The following is a 16,643-nucleotide window of genomic DNA, read 5'->3' on the forward strand; positions in this document are numbered from 1 at the left end:
ACAATAATAATAATAATGATGAGGGACCATTTCTGCCAAAAGACTAAATACTAATAATATGTAATAAAAGGCGAGGGTTATGAAAAATTCAAACCAAAGTGAAAGGGTTGTTTGTGAACAAAAGCATAAAGATGAAGGGTCAATGTTGTAAGTTGGAGGACCAAAATTGACAAAAAAGGTACCATTTTACTGTTAAAATCTTTCATAACTTTAATATATATATATATATATATATATATATATATATATATATATATATATATATATATATATAATAATAAACCAAAATAAATATGACATTGTACAAGAGTAATAAGTATTATATATGAAGTAAGATCAACATTTATTATTATTTTTTTGTTTTGTTTCGAGACTCACTACTTTCAGAATCAGCACTACGTTTAACTCCTCGTTGTCCTTCAGGTAGCTTGTTTGTTTGGGGTGGTTTCTTTGGCTTTTTAAGAAAGTTCATGAACCATATTGCAGAGTTCTTTGGGTACCTTGTGTATTTCCCGTCCTTGTAATCTATATAAAATAAACCGAAACGAACCGAATATCCATTTGCCCACTCAAAATTATCCATCAATGACCATGCAAAGTACCCCACTACTCTTACGCCATCCCTACAAAAGTGTAACGAGTTTGATTAGAATGGAGGGGTAGTAAAGAAAATGATCATTTGATCCATAGTATATTATATTGCATAACATTACTTCATTGCTTGTAGCATGTTTTTTAGATGTGCATCATGATAATCAATCCGTTCATTATCAACAAGAGCTTCTTCCATTTTGAGATTGTAATTAGTTGCATCAGGCCACCCTACAAACATGGTGAAGTTAAATTCGTAATGTTTTGAATAAACTACGATGAACTAATTGAGTAAATATTTGTAGGAAAATATCATAACTATTACCATTTTCAGTTATGTTAATCAACGGATTTCCATAGGTATGTTTTATGTGCACCAACAATTTGTAGAATCCAGGTGGATACGAATAAAACCAAGAAACACCTCCCTACATTGATCAACGAGAAATAAATTATATTAAAGGGACAAGATATGATAGAACTACATCTCTACTAGTAAAATCGTACCTGTGGGCCGATAGGTTTCCCTTTAAGATCGACTGAAAAAAAAGTAAAGGTTGGTTTAGACATTTAGTAATTCGTTGAATCGACGTGAACATTTGTTGAGCATAAAACTCATATTCCTTTCTTTTTTTGATGTCACACCATATACCTTAGACACACCTTACTAAACTACAAAAGTAGGCTAAATTGCAATAAGGTTTAATTCATGTAGGTTTGATCGATCTTACAAGGTTGTTGGCGGACCATAGTGTCATTCGAGTAGGAAACCACATTAGTTGGTTCTGCAGTGGTGGCGTATTGTGAAATATAGTAATTTAAGCCAAGAAAATCGTAAGACCCCTTCAGTAATTTCGTCTGCTCTTTTGAGAATTTAGGCAATCGATCACCAACATTTTTTATCATTGTGTCAGGGTATTTGCCACTAAAGCAGGGCTCCATGAACCTATGCAAAAGTTTACATTATGCTACATGATATATATATATATATATATATATATATATATATATATATATATATATATATATATATATATATATATATATATATATATATATATATATATACACACACACACAGAGATGTATGTTCAAATGTTTCTGACATCTATTGTGTGCTAAAATGCACCAATAAGAATTTAGTAAAAATTAAATTATTATTTAATCAAATAAAGATAGATATTAAATGATTTCCATAATTTTATGTATATTAAACGATATCTATAACTATAAATTTTTGTTTATTGAAACTAATTAAATTCGTCATTAATGTCAGCAATAATATTCTTTCCGAATGAATTCGTATCAAGACGAATGAGATTGTATTTTATCAGATTGAGAGTGTATTCTAGTAGAATACACTCTCGTTTTTCATATTTAATGCAACTTTATTATATTTTAAGTGAGTGTCCTGAAACAAAACACGAATCCATATATAAAAACTTAAATATGAAATCATTCTGAAAAAATGTTATTGCTGACATTAATGACCAATTTAATTAGCTTCCATAAAAGGAGAACTATAATTATGGATATCATTTAATATATACATATAATTATAGAAATCATTTAATATATCTATTTTTATTTAATTAAATAATTATTTAATTTACTAAATTCCTATTGATTCCTATTGATGTATTCTACACATAATAAACGTAAGAAACACATTAAAAATAAGATTATTAAGAAAATTTATTTCAACCCAAAGCTACAAAATTTTTTGGATTCAGTAGTCTATGAACGAAAGTTTTAAAAATGTGCATTGTGACGAGAACGGCTATTTTTATAATTTTGTTACACTTGGACTATTTTATTTATTTTTTTTCTTACATATTTGGACCATTTATGTAGTTTTGTCTTACATATGGACTATTTTACAACTTTGTTACACATGTATCATTTATGTAATTTTGTCTATTTCCTATGGAGGGACCATTTCTATAATTTTATGTAGACCGTTTCTAGGGGTGTAAGTGAGCCGAGCAACTCGGGATCGACTCGTTAAAAGCTCGACTCGAAATCGAATTAAACGAGCCCGAGCCGAGCTCAAGCCTAAATATGAGGCTCGTTTATTAAACGAGCTCGAGCCGAGCTTCAGTTAGTAGGCTCGCGAGCCTAAATGAGCCTAAACGAACGCATATATATATATATATATATATATATATATATATATATATATATATATATATATATATATATATATATATATGCTCGTTTAAGCTCGTTTAGGCTCGCGAGCTCACTAAATTGTTCACGAGCCGAACTCGAGCTTCATTTTAAGGCTCGAATCGAGCTCGAGCTTCTTCAAAATTAAACGAGCCGAGCTCGAGCTTGGTTAGGCTCGGGCTCGGCTCGGCTCGTTTACACCCCTAACCGTTTCTATAATATTTTTACTCATGGACCATTTATATAAAAAAAATTTCATGGAGGAACCATTTTTGTCATTTTATCTATTTGAAATATGTGGACCATTTTTCCAATTTTTTCTCATAAAGGGACCATTGATGTTATTTTATTTATTTGAAAACTATATAGACCAAAAGTGCTATTCATTTAGAAGAAAAAAGCACTATAGAAATGACAAATGTTTTACATTTTATAAAAAGTTATAATATATAATGTAACGGGTCTCAAGATGTAGAAGGTTTGCTATGGCTTAGACTAATTGGCTCAAAAACCCTTCTTTGGCGTTGCCTTTGTGTACGATGTTTCTCCATTTCTTGTTGTCTTATATTATGTAATATCGGCGTTTTTAACTTTTTATTAATAAAACAATTCAGTTGTTATTAAATAGACAAATTTCATTCATTAGTAGTTTCTAATCTAAGGGTTATAATTGAAAGGGTTGTTAATCGATTTTATTGACGTTTGAATCGGTAAAAGTAAACTAATAGGTATCCTTTTTTAGTTAATAGTTGCCTTAATTGAATGTTTCAAAGTTGGGACTAGTCCAAAGGGCTAAAAGTGTTTCTAACAATGAGGTGTAGGGTTTAATTTCGGACTTATACTAACTTCGTTTTTTTTTTTTTTAAAATGTTCCTTAATAAATATTTTTAAAGATTGCTTGTTTTTTAAATGTTCATTTTTATCAGAAAAATAAATAATTATATCAAAATTCATAATCTTTATTTTTCTATAATTAAATGTCAATATCGATTTAACTTTAAGAAAAATGTATTATTCTATAACTTAATTTCTAGTCCTAATTGATTGATCACAATTTTGGATTCATTCACCGGTGAACGATCAACACGTCATCATTGATAGTATACTCGCAATTTACATGATTATACTCATGGTATAAACAAGAAATCGTTTGATATTGGAAGTTCGATGCAGATGATGATCATTCGTAATGGAATGAAATTATGAAAATCGTTAATATTCATTATAATTATGAGAATGATCATAAGAAATTGTAAACTACACCGTCTTAGCGTCCCACGTCAACCCATCCTAAGGACCAATAGGAGTTTAATTGCGGAACAGTAACGGTATTTTGAATGAACCAAAGCTCGAATTCTAGACCTCTAGGTTTTCATCTCATGATCGAGAATGATCATAATGTTCAACGAGAATAGTTATATATTTTAAGTTTACTCTAAAAGGTGACCATTTGTATGATAATCTAAACATGACAATCATTGGTATTCATCACTAACATGAGAATTGTCATATTATACAACAAGAAATCGTTAGATACTGTAAGATTGATAATCATTAATTAATATTAGAATAGAAAAATGACAACCGTTGTCCGTTGATATTTAACATTCACATGAAAATAACCATAATATACATTGAACTTATTGTGTATATGACGATTTCTCATTCTCTACCATGGGCATTATCATGTGATTATGTAAATGTTGAATATCAACAATTATCGAGTAATCATTCAAGTATGAATAAAAGAGTTGTGTTCTTATAACTAAGCATGGAAGTCGAGTTGTAACATAAAAAATTATAAAATATGTCAATATTAATATTTAATTATAGAAATAAGAAATTAATAATTTTAATATATTTTGTTTGATATAAAATAAGTGTTAAAAATATAAATAAAATAAACAATATAAGTCGTTAAGGGTGGTTGGGCATCTATTAGCATAAATTAAGGTCGTTAAGATGGGTGTATCTAAGCTTAAACACTACAACAATGTCACTGTCAATAATTAGAACCTCATTTATTTTGATGGATGTGTGAGAATAGCTATCAAGGTTTTCAAATTTTTTGAGGTTCTCATTTGATGGATGTGTGTATGTACGTATGAGGGGTGGACGTATAGAACACTGCCTCCAAACCTTCCACACAGCAACAAAAAAATTTAATTAAAAAATATGTTTTTTTTCAAAATAATATATTATGACTTTTAAAAAATATTTTGATCCCACAAAAACATTAATACTGGTCCGTCTTTGTATGTGTATATATGTACGTATGTATGCTATGTATAAATATATTATTGTATGTATCAATATGAAGTACATGAAGTAGAGAGACTCACCATCCAAAATGGAAGTCCATCCCTCTAAGGGCTGCCTCCCTATCTTCGACTTTTTGTAAATCAAGTGGTTCTAAATACGCTGCATCGAGCGTAATCCCAATCTTACCTCCTTGGCTTTCCTGTAGATTTGGTTATACATCAACTTGTTCATATATTTATATATATTTTATGATCCGTGAATTTTGTTAATTCTTGCATGAAAAACATGAACAACACATACACATAGTAAACTAATTAACACAAATAAATTAATATAATAAAGAAGATGAATAGTAATTGATTGATGAGACAATATATAGGATATATTACTTGAAATTTTTGACGATATAGCTCCACCACAGTAGCATGACAAAGGAGTAAGTTGTGCGCTACAGTATACGGCTCAGTGGCAGCATTCCCGATGTTACTCCCTTGAGCCCCTCGGCCAGGTGCGAATATACCAAACTCATATCCGGATATAGCATAATTTGCAGGTTCGTTCATTGTGATCCAATTCACAACCCGATCACCAAACTCCCAGAAGCAAAATTCAGCATATCCCTTAAAATCACGTCTAATAATCAAGTATACACAACAATACGTAACCTAGTTATTTTCATATTGTTATTTAAAAAACCACAATATATGTTTTTCTTATCATAAAAAAAAAATCAAATAGTTTTAATTGCATTATGCATGGGGTCATTTTGTTTTACTTACATAATTTTTTCATCTAAGAAACCCAAGTATTCTTGTTCCAGGCAATTGGGAGTGTCCCAATGCCATATAGTGATATATGGTGTAATTCCATTGTGTATAAGCTCATTGATTAGGTTATTGTAGTAGTCAACCCCTTCTTTGTTGATGCCATTGTTTAGTCTTCCACCTAAAATATGAATTCTAATTTAAGTAAAATGCATGTAAGTAATTTTTTTTTCATTTTTCAAGTAACATGCCTGGTAATATTCTACTCCATGAAATTGAGAATCTATATGCATTTAGACCCATTTTCTTCAGCATTTGTACATCTTCCTGTTTATAAATACAAAATATATTTAAGAATAAAAAGGTTTAATAGATTAATGAAACTCTAATTAATTTAAGAGTACACCAAAGTTAACTAAGGAAGATAACCTTGATTTTGAAATAAGAGTTAACACCATTAATTCCACTATCCCCGTTAGCGATGGCAGCTGCAATATAATTCGAAACAAATTTTCACCAAGGTAAATTAAAGTTCCTGAAGAAAACGAGTGTGGTCTAGTATTCAATAAAAAATAAGATGAGACAAACCAGGTTTTTCGATGCAGAATGTATCCCAGATGCTTGGACTTCTTCCATATTCAGAAGCAGCACCTTCAATCTATGAGGAATAAGAACGTGATATCATAATCTTGGTTTAATATTTCATACGTCTATCAGTAAAAAACCCTTTCCTGATTAATATTTTAATATTTAACGTTTTAATTTTTCTAATAACATTGTCAACGGTTTATGAATTAAAAAATTATGATTCATTATTCCATTAACTTTTAACCTTTAAATAAATAAATGATATTTTCAATTTCTAAAATATTTTATAAAACCTTTTCATATTTTAGTCGTTTTTAAACATATAGTTAAAACCTAAATATTTCTTTTATTCGAGATTTTTTATTAAAAGGTAAAAACATTTAAAAACGAGTTGGTAAACATACTCGATGCTTTTATAAAAGAAAACGGTATAAGAAATAAAGAAATTTGTTTCAACTAACATTCTTCTTCCTCTTGAATCTCGAACAAAAAAAATCTGGCATAATTTTTATAGAAAATATAACAATACAATGTGACAATATACCTGATAAGCAGAAGTGGCAGCACCCCAAGTGAAATCAGATTCCAATTCAGTGAAATCAGCCCTGCTCATTTTATTTGTGGAAGGGGAGCTTTGAACTTCCATATTCATATTGTTCATATATATTTTGAAGAGATTTTCAGTTTTTCTTGTGTTGTGTGAAGACAATAGGATAGCTTGCAATTCTATTTATAGACAAATGAAGCATCCTCTCAAATTTCCAATAGTCAATTGAACGAAAACGTGTGGGTTTGCCATGACAATCACATACTCGCATCATAAGTTTGTTATTTTATTTTTCAGTTTTTCCTTTTTTCTATATTATTTTATCTATTATCATGTCTTTCATTTATACATTTTTTAACGTTTGATATAAATCTTATATCATTACGCTCATATCACTTAATCAACAATTTGAAATTAATTTATTGTAACATGGCGTTTACAGAACATGATGTTTCTTGTATAACGGAACCCACCTTTATATCTTTGCAAATCAAGTTTGTGTGTCACTTTTTTAAATATGTAACTATTTTTGACATTATAATAATGATAATCGAGTGTATATATATATATATATATATATATATATATATATATATATATATATATATATATATATATATATATATATATATATATATATATATATATGAGACGGTTCACTTGAAATTAAAAAAATAAAGATCTTGAGATTTAACCATAACCACACATTTTTCATTTGTCTATCTAACGCTCTAGCGTACCGACAGCAGCAAGGTATGCCTAACAATAAATGATTATATGACAGAGATGTCTAATCATATATGATTATACACTAATACAAAACGTATTTTATAGTGCAATAGAGTTTTTTCTTTTGATGCGGTGGTAGTCTAAAACCGCACCATTAAAACTCATTTGCATTAATAAACCAAAGAACCGCACCATTTAAAGCATATTTTGGTGCGGTTTTCCTATATTCGCATTAAAAGACATTTAAAACGCATTATATAGTGCGTTAGTTTAAAACTGCACTATTAAATACATTTATAAAAATAAAAACCGCATCAATAAAACATTAGGAAACCGCATCATTTATTTATTTCTCCCATTAAAAATTTCGTTCTAATTTTTCATTTACCTTTCGAATTTTACATCTAATAAAGCGCTTCAATAAAAGGTAAGGGATCACATCAATAAAACATATGTCCCTATTTGTTTGTGTTTCCCTCCTTTGCAGAAAACACAAAACGCAGATAAATCTATGTCTTTTCTTCTTCCTTCTTTTATTTTTCTTATTCACGTTGGTGGCGTCGTGTTGTTCAAGGTGGATCGGAAATATGTAAGAGATGGTGGTGCGTGGATGGTTTTTGGCAAAGGCAGGGGCTTTTGTGGCCGGTGTTCTCGGCAACAAACAGGTGGCGGTGATGAACGACAACAGTGGTTTAAGGGTGGTTTCTGATGGGTGTTTGGTCTCGCCCACATGGTACACACTAGCGGAGGAATCTAATAGCTTCAAGGATGATGGATTTGGACCCCAAATTCACCTGCGATTCCACACTCCACAACCCTCTATCTTCGATGGATCTTATTGCATCTGTTTATTCTAGTAACATGGGTCTTCGTTATTTACAAGATGGTCTTCATTTTGACATGGATGCTGATGATTGCATACATTCCAATAAAGCTTTCTCGGATTGTTGCTATACTATACCCGCTTTGTTTGACTGGTGGGATGTCAAGTCCACCAAGAAAATTACACCATTTGTTTGCAAATAAAACGTAATATAATGGTAAAAAGGGGTATCGATCCTCGGGGAAATGGTTGTATTCAATCACCAATGCAATCCAATAGAACTTGTGAAAATAAACTAACTAACTACAATTAAACTAAAAAGGGGGGTGTTATGATTGCTTGAAAACTAAAAGACTTGAATAACTAAAAACTTGCAATTAAGCAAGAAAGTGAGATGCTCAAATATTGGAGAGAATTGGTAAACCAAGGCAATTCAACACAATGAACATTTGTGTGTTTATCATTAGGATTTAACATGAAGCTTATCATTCACCCCAAATTGGTTATAGCAATCATGAAGCATGATATGCCAAGATTTCTCATAGGTAGTATGGAGGTTGGGGAAGCCTACAACACACCTTCTTAATCAAAATCAAAGATCCAATTGAAGCAATTGAACCCAAGAAGTTGATTAGCCTTAAGAATGAAGAAATCCTCAATTCGTAGAGGATGTTAATGCTTACACATCCATCAAGGAGTTATGATTCATAAGCTAGAGATGATTTATACCATCATAAAGCCCTTGTTCTAAGTAACTTCAATGATTCAATGCTAAACCAAATAAATAAACCAACAATTGCTTATTTAAGTACCAAGCTCATCATCAAAGCACTAAACAAGCATAGGAAATATGAACTAGAATCATAGACATAAGATAAATGATAAATAACCATAAATCCTTCAAAAACCCACAAACATTCAGAGGTTTTAGCCAAGGTCTACCAAAATAGAGAGTTTAGCCACTCATGGCACTAGAATAACAATCACAAAAGTCTAATTGCATAAAGAAACTACCAATAACTTGGAAAGATGAAAAGAAATGAGTCTTGAGCTTCAAAATCGGCTTCCCATGGTCTCCAATGGTGTAAAATCGAAGTTATGGCTGCTAGATCTGATCCCCCAAGGTTATGGTGTGTCAAATGACCAAAAAGCCTAAACTGGGCAGTTGTGCGGGTACCCGCGCGACGAAAATTCTACCCGCGCAAGTGTTGCTGTATTGCTATTGGCTCCTCATTCCTCCACTCCACCATTCCACTACCAAAGATTCCTTTGGTCCCCTCCATATCCATGTGATTTAAACCAACCAATCATCATTTAGCTACAAAAATGGATACTCCAAGCCTAAAATAAAAGTTTATGACCCATCTTTACAAGCCCAAAATATCCAAGTCTTTAACTCTTAAGGCCCAAATCTCCTTTTATGGATCCGCCAAGCCCAACAATGCCTCGAGAGCCCACTAAGCCCGTCTCCAATCAACCCGCAACCTCAATGAGCTCCAAAATCCTGCAAAATTCCTCATGCAAAATAAAAAGCACCTGGTACGATCCATAATAAAGAAAATAATGAATATACAATGCATTACTAATAAAAAGAGCTAAAAGTCTAAAATAAACTAATAAAAATAATTAAATAAAATAAGCTATCAAATCACCCCAAGCTCAAACCTAACTTGTCCTCAAGTTAGAACAAGACTAAAATGAGCTCGGGATGAGCTAAACTAAAAAGGAAAAAGAAAGGTACCATAGAACTTGGTCAACATTAGTCAACATGGTCAGAATTAGTCCTTCATGGACCCTACGCATCTTCAAAATGTTCCCCGCTTTAGAGCCATAAACCACATTCTTAACCACTTGATGGGCGAATAGATTCCGGCTGGATGCGGTCGCGGTGTGCAAGGCAAAGGAAACAGAGGATGCGCCCAGTGGGGGCACTTTAAATCACCAATGCAGACCATAGTGCACGAAGGAAAGGCGCCTCTTCACACACTATGATTCCTACATTTGTCAGGCTAAAGTGTATAATAACGAAATAGGGCTTTTCAGCACGGCCTCCAGGCAAACATCCGGCTTCAGAGGCTTCTCCCTTGTACTGTCCTTTACAGTCTACCGTCTCATCGTCATAACCTTTTCTCACCAAAATAAAAAATAATAAATAAAATAATAAAAATCTACTTAACCTAAACCTAACAGCTTAAATCTTCAATCTTGAACTTCGGTCTTCAATTTTCTTTGTTGCTTGATCTTTTGTCTTCTTATTTCTGTTCGTTGTTGTTGTTGTTGTTGTTGTTTGTTTGTTTGTTTTTTTTTCATTTTTTTTCGAAATAAACCATAGGTCTTGAACGTGGATTCTTGTTCTTCTTTTTGTGTTGCTCTTTTTCTTCATTTTTCTTTTTTATTTTTGTTGCTTTTCTTTAATCTTCTTTTGTCTCTCTTATTGTCTTCACTTTTCCAATTTCTTCATTTTTTTGTGTTTTCTTCTTATCTTTCTTCTTGGAATGTCTAAGGAATTTTACCATGTAACATAGGACTCCAATAGTGAAAATGGAGCAATAGGTAGAGGCTAAAATGAACACCTAATGATCAATGACAGTGTGTCAAGATCTACTAAAAGGGTGGCGAATGATTCAAAAATGGGTGTTACCGAAAACACTTGGTCCCAAAAAATGTGAATTGGGGGATCCGCTTCAAAGTTCATCAAGAACCTTAATGCAAGGTGTGATAAACAAAATCTATCTAACTATCTACTCTAGACCCCTAGAAAAAATGATAACCTATCTTAAAAAGGTGGTGAGAATCTAACTAAGTAAGGCTCGGACGAGACTCGGGAGTACTAAGGGGTACTCCCCCGAAAACCAAGATGCGAGTCTTCAATATCTTCAATGTCTTCAAAATACCATACGGGGCTAATCTTTGCTCGCACACATCGGTTTGACCAACCACATCCCTCCGCACCTAGACCCAATCAAGCTACCTGCATCTGACTCCCACACAAGCGGTCTTAAAATGGTCTGTGAGGCTCAAAACGTGTCCCATTTATCAAATACAAGGAATTCCATATCGAGACCCGGGACCAATCTATGATTCAATACTTATGACTCGGCGCTATGGTACCTGTAGGGATGAGAAGACAAGAGAGAACAAAAATGCATGAACTTAAACTAGAATGCATCTAAAAAGTATGAAAATTAGAAAAGAAAGAAACAAAATATGCAATTTGTTTTTATGCAATTTGTTTTTGAATGACCTAAATGACTTACTCTAAATGCAACTATATGCAACCTAAATGCAATAAAAATAAAATATAAGAATACCTCACCCCAAGCTTAAAATGAAGCATTGTCCTCAATGCTTAGGATGAGGGTGAGGAAGGATCGTATCGGGATCAAGGTGGAGGAGGCCCGCGAGGACGGTACGGAAGCAACACATGGGTCGTACAATGATGTGTAAGTGGAGTTCTTGGCCTCCTAAATACACATGGATGAAAGCCTGGTCGCGCAAAGGAAGCATATGAAATGGATCGAAATTTTCTTATGAAATGGCATATTTGTGCGGGTACCCTCGCAAACTTTGCGCGGGTAGGGTTGGGTCGCACAACGTTTGAGCGGGCACTCGCGCAAGTTGTAGATTTTTGACACTTTTTTGCAATTTTTCGCTCTACAAGCTCCAGTTTTCTTCCATACTTTACCAAGATCATTGCTAAACCTGAAGATGCTTATTTTTGACCAACTTCAAGCCTAGAAACATCAAAACTTCAAGCGGAACTTATTTATTTACAATGCATTTATTTAAAGTCTTTGCCAAGACATAGCCCCGCTTTCATCAACCTTCGTAAATCGGAGTTTCCAATGTTACATTGTTGAATTCTCCCGTGTCAAATATTTCATAAAATGGTTTGAAACGATGCCCATTCACTTTGAATATTTGATTTGTTTCCAAACTCTTAATTTCAACCACACCATGATTAAACACTTTTATAACAATAAAAGGTCCGTGCCATCGAGATCACAATTTTCCCGGGAATATCTTTAAGCGTGAATGATAAAGAAGAACTTCTTGACCCGGAATAAAGTGTTTTTGGGTTATGTGCTTGTCATGAAATGCCTTTTTCTTCTCTTTGCATCTTTTGAACCTTTTAATTATCTTCTTCTTGACCACTTCCATCAATGGAGGATTCAATCTTCTTTGAGCCTCTCTCTTAGGCTTGCAATAATCTTCCATAAGAATCTTGTGTGTGCATACTTTAGGGCTTATCTTGTTTATTGGCTCAATCACATCAACCCAGTACAATGGAGAAATGTTGCTAGGGTACCTCATTGCTTCAAAGATGTTGAAGTGAATGATCTCTCCATCAAACTCCATAGTAATTTTCCCTTTATGGACATCAATGATCGTGTGAGCGGTATTCATGGAAGGTCTTCCAAGGAGGAACATAGATGATTTGGAAGGAGTCTTCTCTTCAAGATCAATGACATAAAAATCTATGGGAAAAACAAGTTTATTAACTTGTACTAACACATCCTCCAACACTCCTCTTGGAAATACACTTGACTTGTCTGCTAATTGAATGATTACTCCAGTTTCTTCCAAAGGTCCAACATTGAGAGATTGAAAAACCAAATATGGCATCACATTGATCGAGGCTCCAAGATCTAGCATAGCACTTTCAACGTGCAAATCACCAATAGTGCAAGGAATAACAAACATTACCGGGTCATTGCATTTGGGTGGTAACTTCTTTTGGATGACCGCGGACACATTTGCATTGACTTGGATCTTTTCATTCGCCTTGAATTTCCTCTTATTGGTGAACAAATCTTTAAGAAACTTGGCATAGCGCGAAATTTGCTTTATGGCATCCAATAGTGGAATGTTGATTTGGACCTTGCGGAAAGTCTCAAGAAACTCTTTCTCTTCCTCTTGTTTCTTTGAGGGAGCCAACCGGGAGGGAAAAGGTGGTGGTATGACCAATGGCTTGATGGGTTTGTTGGAAGAGTCGGATTGGTCGATGTTTGGCATAATCGGGTCCTTTGGAGTAGGTACAACTTTTGAAGGTTCAATAATAATGACTTCATCTTCGTCTTCTCTTGAAACTCTTTTAGGGTGGCTTTCTCCAAATGTTTTCCCACTTCTTAAGGTTATTGCACTCACATTGGGGTTCTTCTCGGTTTGAGAAGGAAGTTTACCCCTTTGTTCTATCTTGTTGAGAGCGGTGGCCAAATCTCCAATTTGTGCTTGAATGTTAGAGAAAGTGTTCTTGGTCTCTTGTTTGAAATTGGGTTTGGCTTTGAGCAAGAGAAGTGACAAGTTCTTGAAGGCTCATTTGGTGGTTACCACTTGATTGGCCTTGTTGTGGAGGTTGTTGGTAATTTGGAGGGGGATGAGATGTTTGGGGATATGGAGGTTTTTGTGATGGGTATTGAGAAAATTCGGGTCTCATCATAACATGTGGTGGGTTTTGCTTTGGTGGGTATGGGTTGGTTGGGTTATTCCTCCAATTTGGGCTGTAGTTGTTTTGAAAGCCTATGGGTCTTGGTTGACCTTGATATCCTCCTATTGCATTAACATCTTCCGGTTCACTTGCAAGTGAGGGACACTTATCCGTATAATGTCCCCTCATTGTACAAATTCCACACACCATTAACTGTTGACCACTTCCCACCACCATTTGACTTAGCGCATTAGTCAAATCCAAGAGCTTTGATTCTAAGTGTTGGGTGTTGCTAACTTCACCAACCACTTGTGGGGAATTTCTCTTCATTTCATTTCGAGTCCCAAAGTTCCTTTGATTTTGAGAAATGGTTCCAAAAAGTGAGCGTATCTCTTGAGGTGTCTTGTTGAAGATGTCACCACCACTTGAAGCATCAATCATCCTCCGATCTTTTTCATTCATACCCTCATAAAATTGTTGAAGAAGTAATTGTTCGGGTATGTTGTGTTGAGGGCAACTTGTACACAAGTTGTTGAATCGCTCCCAAAAATCATGAAAAGTTTCATTCTCCCCTTGACGAATCCACAAAATGTCACTTCTTTGACTTGATATCTGGGAGGTGGGATAAAACTTGCTATTGAAGGATTTGAGTAACTCTTCCCATGTGTGAATAGATATCGGTGGTAAGTTGAATAACCACTCTCTAGCTTTATCTTCCAAGGTGAGCGGGAAGGCGGTTAGCTTGAAATCATCAAATGTCACGTGTTCGGGCAACATGCTAACACATATCATATGAAAGGACTTCAAATGCCTTTGAGGATCTTCTCTATCCAAACCATGGAACTTGGTGAGTTGATGTATGAAACTTGACTTCAATTCAATCCCTCGACGGTTTGCGGGATAAACAATACCAAGAGGTATGTGAGTAACATTCGTCTCCATCATTTGTCGAAGTGTCAACTCTTGAGGGGGGTTGGATGGATTGGGGTTATTGGGATATTGTTGCATGTAATTGGGAGGTTGTTGTTGGTAAGGTGGGTATGGTTGGTGATTATACATTTGTGGTGGATAAGGTTGGTAGTTAGGGTATTGGTTGTAGGGAGGTTGTTGTTGGGGATACATTGGGTTTTGGTACATTGGAGGCTGTTGGTAATTAGGTTGATTTGGGTAATGTACTTGTTGTTGAACTTGAAAAGCATTGGTTTGAGGTTGGTTGTTTTGGTGCAATTGTTGGTTTTTTGGTTGTGGTGGTTGATAATTGGGTTGGTTTTGAGGAGGGACTTGATTCCAAGGTGGCATATCAATGAGAGGTTCTTGTTGTTGTTGTCTTGGTTGTTGGGGTGGGGTATTGGCATCTTGATTGTTTGGGTTTGGGTTGGGATTGTGAGGTGGAGTGTGATTCATGGCTATGTAGTTTTCAAACAGAATGTCTTCAAAGGAATGACCAACAATTGGAGAACTCGGCTCGGTGTCGGTATCACTTGAAGTGTGAACTTGATCTTTTATGTTGATTAGTGGAGAAGAGGAAGAAGCTTGAACGAGTTGTTTTTGCTTTGCTTGTTTGGCTAACTTTTTCAACCTTTTTGCTTCTTTTTCAATTTCCGGATTATAGAGTAGTTCACCGGTTCTTGTAGACCTAGGCATAAACAATCAAATAACAATAACCAATTTCCCCGGCAACGACGCCAAAACTTGCTGGGATGTCAAGACCACCAAGCAAATTACACCCTTTGTTTGCGAATAAAACGTAATATAATGGTAAAAAGGGGTATCGATCCTCGGGGAAATGGTTGTATTCAATCACCAATGCAATCCAATAGAACTTGTGAAAATAAACTAACTAACTACAATTAAACTAAAAAGGGGGGTGTTATGATTGCTTGAAAACTAAAAGACTTGAATAACTAAAAACTTGCAATTAAGCAAGAAAGTGAGATGCTCAAATATTGGAGAGAATTGGTAAACCAAGGCAATTCAACACAATGAACATTTGTGTGTTTATCATTAGGATTTAAGATGAAGCTTATCATTCACCCCAAATTGGTTATAGCAATCATGAAGCATGATATGCCAAGATTTCTCATAGGTAGTATGGAGGTTGGGGAAGCCCACAAAACACCTTCTTAATCAAAATCAAAGATCCAGTTGAAGCAATTGAATCCAAGAAGTTGATTAGCCTTAAGAATGAAGAAATCCCCAATTCCTAGAGGATGTCAATGCTTACACATCCATAAAGGAGTTATGATTCATAAGCTAGAGATGATTTCTACCATCATAAAGCCCTTGTTCTAAGTAAATTCAACGATTCAATGCTAAACCAAAGAAATAAACCAACAATTGCTTATTTAAGTACCAAGCTCATCATCAAAGCACTAAACAAGCATAGGAAATATGAACTAGAATCATAGACATAAGATAAATGATAAATAAGCATAAATCCTTCAAAAACCCACAAACATTCAGAGGTTTTAGCCAAGGTCTACCAAAATAGAGAGTTTAGTCACTCATGGCACTAGAATAACAATCACAAAAGTCTAATTGCATAAAGAAACTACCAATAACTTGGAAAGATTACAAGAAATGAGTCTTGAGCTTCAAAATCGGCTTCCCCTGGTCTCCAATGGTGTAAAATCGAAGTTATGGCTGCTAGATCTGATCCCCCAAGGTTATGGTGTGTCAAATTACCAAAATGCCCAAACTGGGCAGTTGCGCGGGTACCCGCGCGGCGAAAATTCCACCCGC

General features: G+C 34.2%; 2 protein-coding genes across 2 annotated transcripts; both read right to left on the bottom strand.

Annotated features, from left to right (window-relative positions):
- Nucleotides 1-299: 299 nt before the first annotated feature.
- On the bottom strand, nt 300-7,059 carry LOC145168445 (beta-glucosidase 24-like). The gene is made up of 12 exons (XM_079087252.1): nt 6,919-7,059; nt 6,375-6,444; nt 6,216-6,274; nt 6,038-6,113; nt 5,802-5,967; nt 5,412-5,655; nt 5,103-5,221; nt 1,323-1,537; nt 1,099-1,130; nt 917-1,019; nt 714-822; nt 300-623 (listed from the first exon to the last, which is right to left on the bottom strand). Exons 1-12 carry the CDS (start codon nt 7,033-7,035, stop codon nt 350-352), a joined length of 1,584 nt encoding a protein of 527 aa, XP_078943378.1. The 5' UTR covers nt 7,036-7,059; the 3' UTR covers nt 300-349.
- Nucleotides 7,060-12,292: 5,233 nt separating this feature from the next.
- Nucleotides 12,293-13,489, bottom strand: LOC145104961 (uncharacterized). Its single transcript, XM_079042116.1, has 2 exons — nt 12,977-13,489; nt 12,293-12,412 (listed from the first exon to the last, which is right to left on the bottom strand). Exons 1-2 carry the CDS (start codon nt 13,487-13,489, stop codon nt 12,293-12,295), a joined length of 633 nt encoding a protein of 210 aa, XP_078898242.1.
- Between the last annotated feature and the right edge of the window lie 3,154 nt (nt 13,490-16,643).

This window comes from Lactuca virosa, chromosome 4 (genome assembly GCF_052849685.1).
Source record: "Lactuca virosa cultivar CGN04683 chromosome 4, Lactuca_virosa_CGN04683_v6, whole genome shotgun sequence".
NCBI lineage: Eukaryota > Viridiplantae > Streptophyta > Magnoliopsida > Asterales > Asteraceae > Lactuca > Lactuca virosa.

Excerpts from the sequence above, each read along its gene's own strand:
- LOC145168445 (XM_079087252.1), bottom strand. The coding sequence starts at position 7,035 with ATGAACAATATGAATATGGAAGTTCAAAGCTCCCCTTCCACAAATAAA. Across the intron at positions 6,445-6,918 it reads CTGCCACTTCTGCTTATCAG|ATTGAAGGTGCTGCTTCTGA; the intron begins GTATATTGTCAC and ends TATTCCTCATAG. Across the intron at positions 5,222-5,411 it reads TATATCGTCAAAAATTTCAA|GAAAGCCAAGGAGGTAAGAT; the intron begins GTAATATATCCT and ends CCAAATCTACAG.
- LOC145104961 (XM_079042116.1), bottom strand. The coding sequence starts at position 13,489 with ATGCCAAACATCGACCAATCCGACTCTTCCAACAAACCCATCAAGCCA. Across the intron at positions 12,413-12,976 it reads TGGAGGATGTGTTAGTACAA|AGTTTGGAAACAAATCAAAT; the intron begins GTTAATAAACTT and ends GTTGAAATTAAG.